The sequence below is a fragment of the Echinops telfairi genome, unplaced genomic scaffold (genome assembly GCF_000313985.2).
Source record: "Echinops telfairi isolate 266 unplaced genomic scaffold, ASM31398v2 ScPeMD7_24;HRSCAF=84, whole genome shotgun sequence".
Taxonomy (NCBI): domain Eukaryota; kingdom Metazoa; phylum Chordata; class Mammalia; order Afrosoricida; family Tenrecidae; genus Echinops; species Echinops telfairi.
The window spans coordinates 6,796,030-6,798,548 of record NW_022103921.1 but is presented as its reverse complement, the minus strand read 5'-3'; the positions used below and the strand labels follow the sequence as shown (position 1 = coordinate 6,798,548).

General features: G+C 52.6%; 1 protein-coding gene across 1 annotated transcript in view; it reads right to left on the bottom strand.

Moving 5' to 3' along the window:
* The window catches only part of SIAH3 (siah E3 ubiquitin protein ligase family member 3), an 83,692-nt gene extending 83,082 nt beyond the window's left edge, over positions 1 to 610 (bottom strand). The window contains exon 1 of the mRNA XM_004714095.2: positions 450 to 610. Coding sequence (XP_004714152.1) covers positions 450 to 584 — 135 coding nt within the window. The 5' untranslated portion in view covers positions 585 to 610. The remainder of the gene's footprint in view (positions 1 to 449) is intronic.
* Positions 611 to 2,519: the final 1,909 nt, after the last annotated feature.

The window sequence follows — 2,519 nt, the reverse complement described above, 5'->3', positions numbered from 1 at the left end:
CACACACACACACACACACACACAGTCTGAGGACAAGGACAAACACTTGGCAGAAGGCGCACCCAGCTCCCTGACCCCTGCCTCAGCTCTAGCCCTCGCAATGCAGCTACTCCACCGACATCCATGTGCTTGTCCTTCCCCAAACACAAAACGGCTAGCAATGATGTGAACTTTTCCAACGGTGGCTCCCGAGGACTTTGTGGCCACAAAGATTTGGGGGAGAGGGGAGGGTGCACCCCTACTCTCAACCACACTTACATCGGACCCCCACCCCCCTCTTAAAGTGCAAGCAGGAGAAAAAGCACTCGATCACTGCCCCAGTGGTCCTCGCCCGACACGGTGGCGAACCACAGCACAAAGCCACCCGGAGCGAGGCGCCAGCCCGTCGGAGCGCGCGCCTTGAAGGAGCGGCAGGTGCCCGCGCGGGCGCGCCGCCCGGAGCCACTCACCGTTGGGCTGTGCGTGGGGCGCACGGCGCAGACCAGCTGCCCCGCGGCGGAGAAGCCCCGTTTGGCCTGGGGGTGCTGGAAGCGGAGGTGGATGAGCTCGAACACCGCCCCGAAGCACTGGGCGAGGAAACGCATCCCAACTTTCGGGGGGAAGCTGCGATCGGCGGCGGAGAGCGCTGCCGGCTCGCACGCCTGGCCCCCAGCGCGGTGAGCGCGCCCTCCTCTCCATCACCAAAATAAGACGGGGGCGGGGGGCGGGGGGCTTGCAGCAGCGAGGCGGCCAATCACAGGGACGGAAATGTTATCCCGGAGGTGCGGAGACAGCCAATAACAGACGCCTCCCCGACCGAAACTCCCTGATGGATTGAGCCTGCCAGAGAATGTATCATGGAGCATTACCGGAGATCAGCACGTTGCATTTATCTTGTGATTACAGCCAGCCATACATAATGCCGCGGAGATAGGCTGACAAAATTGATCGCTTAATGCGGCTCCATTTATTAATTGACTTAATTTAACATGTGAGCCGGTCTTGAGGTCCTAGCAAAAAAACGGGAAGCTTTTACACCGCCAGAGAGTAACGCGCCCAGCTCCAAAATAGGCAGATGGATGAACGCAGACCGGAGCTTGGGGAGCGGAGCGACTTGGGAGGAAACCAAACGGTACAAGACTCCTGGATCCCAGAGAGGGGTTTGGCAGCAGCAGAAATACGCAGCTCTCAATCCTGCATGCTGGCTCTCTGCTATTTGGCCTCCATCCCTTGGTAAATCTCGCTCTCTACTCTTCAGAAAAGAATCCCTAATAAATACATTTGGAGCTTCAAGGGCGTGGGTGGGGAATGCGTGTACATCTCCAAAAGACTGTCATTACTGAAGCCTGAAAGTATCAAAGCATAAACATGCACAGAGGATGCTTCTAAAAATAATGAAATCCCTGATGCAGGAGCGCGCGACACAGAGAAAAATCTACACAGATCAGAAAGTGGTTTGTAAATCAGCAAAATAAGTACAGCTGCAGAGGGCCTGTGCTTGTCATTTATTTGCACGTTGGTGGGCAGCAAATTGCTAATTAACCACTAAATTGTTGGAGACCCTGAATGAGAGCTTAAGAAGGCGCACACCGCATCAATTGGTGGTCTCTGCTGCCAGGAGCCACATGCTTCTGTGCTCAAGGGGTGGCCAGCATCCAGGTTTCAGGCTGCAGGCCCACTTCCTCGGGCTTGGTGGGCTGCAGAGCCAACAGCCTGCTTTTTCCAAGAAGGGCTCTGAGCCCCTACGTGGTGGGCTCAGAGTTTGTGGGGACACGCTCTGGCAGTGTAGTCCCTTTCTGTGACTGAAGCTGGGCCGTTTGGGTGTCTTCGTCCTCACCTCTCCTTTGCCTGTCTCTTTGTTGTGAAATCGGCCCCAAATCCCAGACTCTCTGTGTCCAAATGGGTCTGAGTGAGCCCGGTGTGCCAGCACTTGCTTAGTTCCATGTTAGGCTCACCATGTGTGTAAGGGACACCCACGTCTGTGGCGGGGCAGGCAATGAGCCTACATGATGGATTAAAACAGATAAGACATGGACATCAAAAAAGGACAGGTTTGCTGAAACCCGAAGAGAATTTAAAACCAACCCAATGTCTTCAGGAACAAATAAGACAAACACCAACTAAAACAGAAATATTCTATTTTCCAAATTAATTTCACGGGCCCCAAACTAAACCTTGACACAATCGAAGTGGTCAGAAGGGCACCAAGGTGGTGATGGTAGAGGCTCTGAGTCCCTGCAGCCGCTCATTGCATGGTTCCTACGTAGGGATTTGCTGGCCCAAAATACTGGAATCCACTTTTTAAAGATTTTATTCTCCAGAAAAGGCTTTTAGCTTCTCAGTGGAGAAACATTCTATTGCCTTTATTTATTTATTTTTAAATAAAGGTGAGGATACATTCTCATAGCTTTCCTGAGAGATAATTCATAATTCAAAAATGTCCGAGCTTTCCCTGTCTACCTCTTCTGTTACAGTAAAATTGTTGGGTTATTTTCCCCCCTTTTTGTAACATCAGACACCGTTAAGGCCCCCTTGCACAC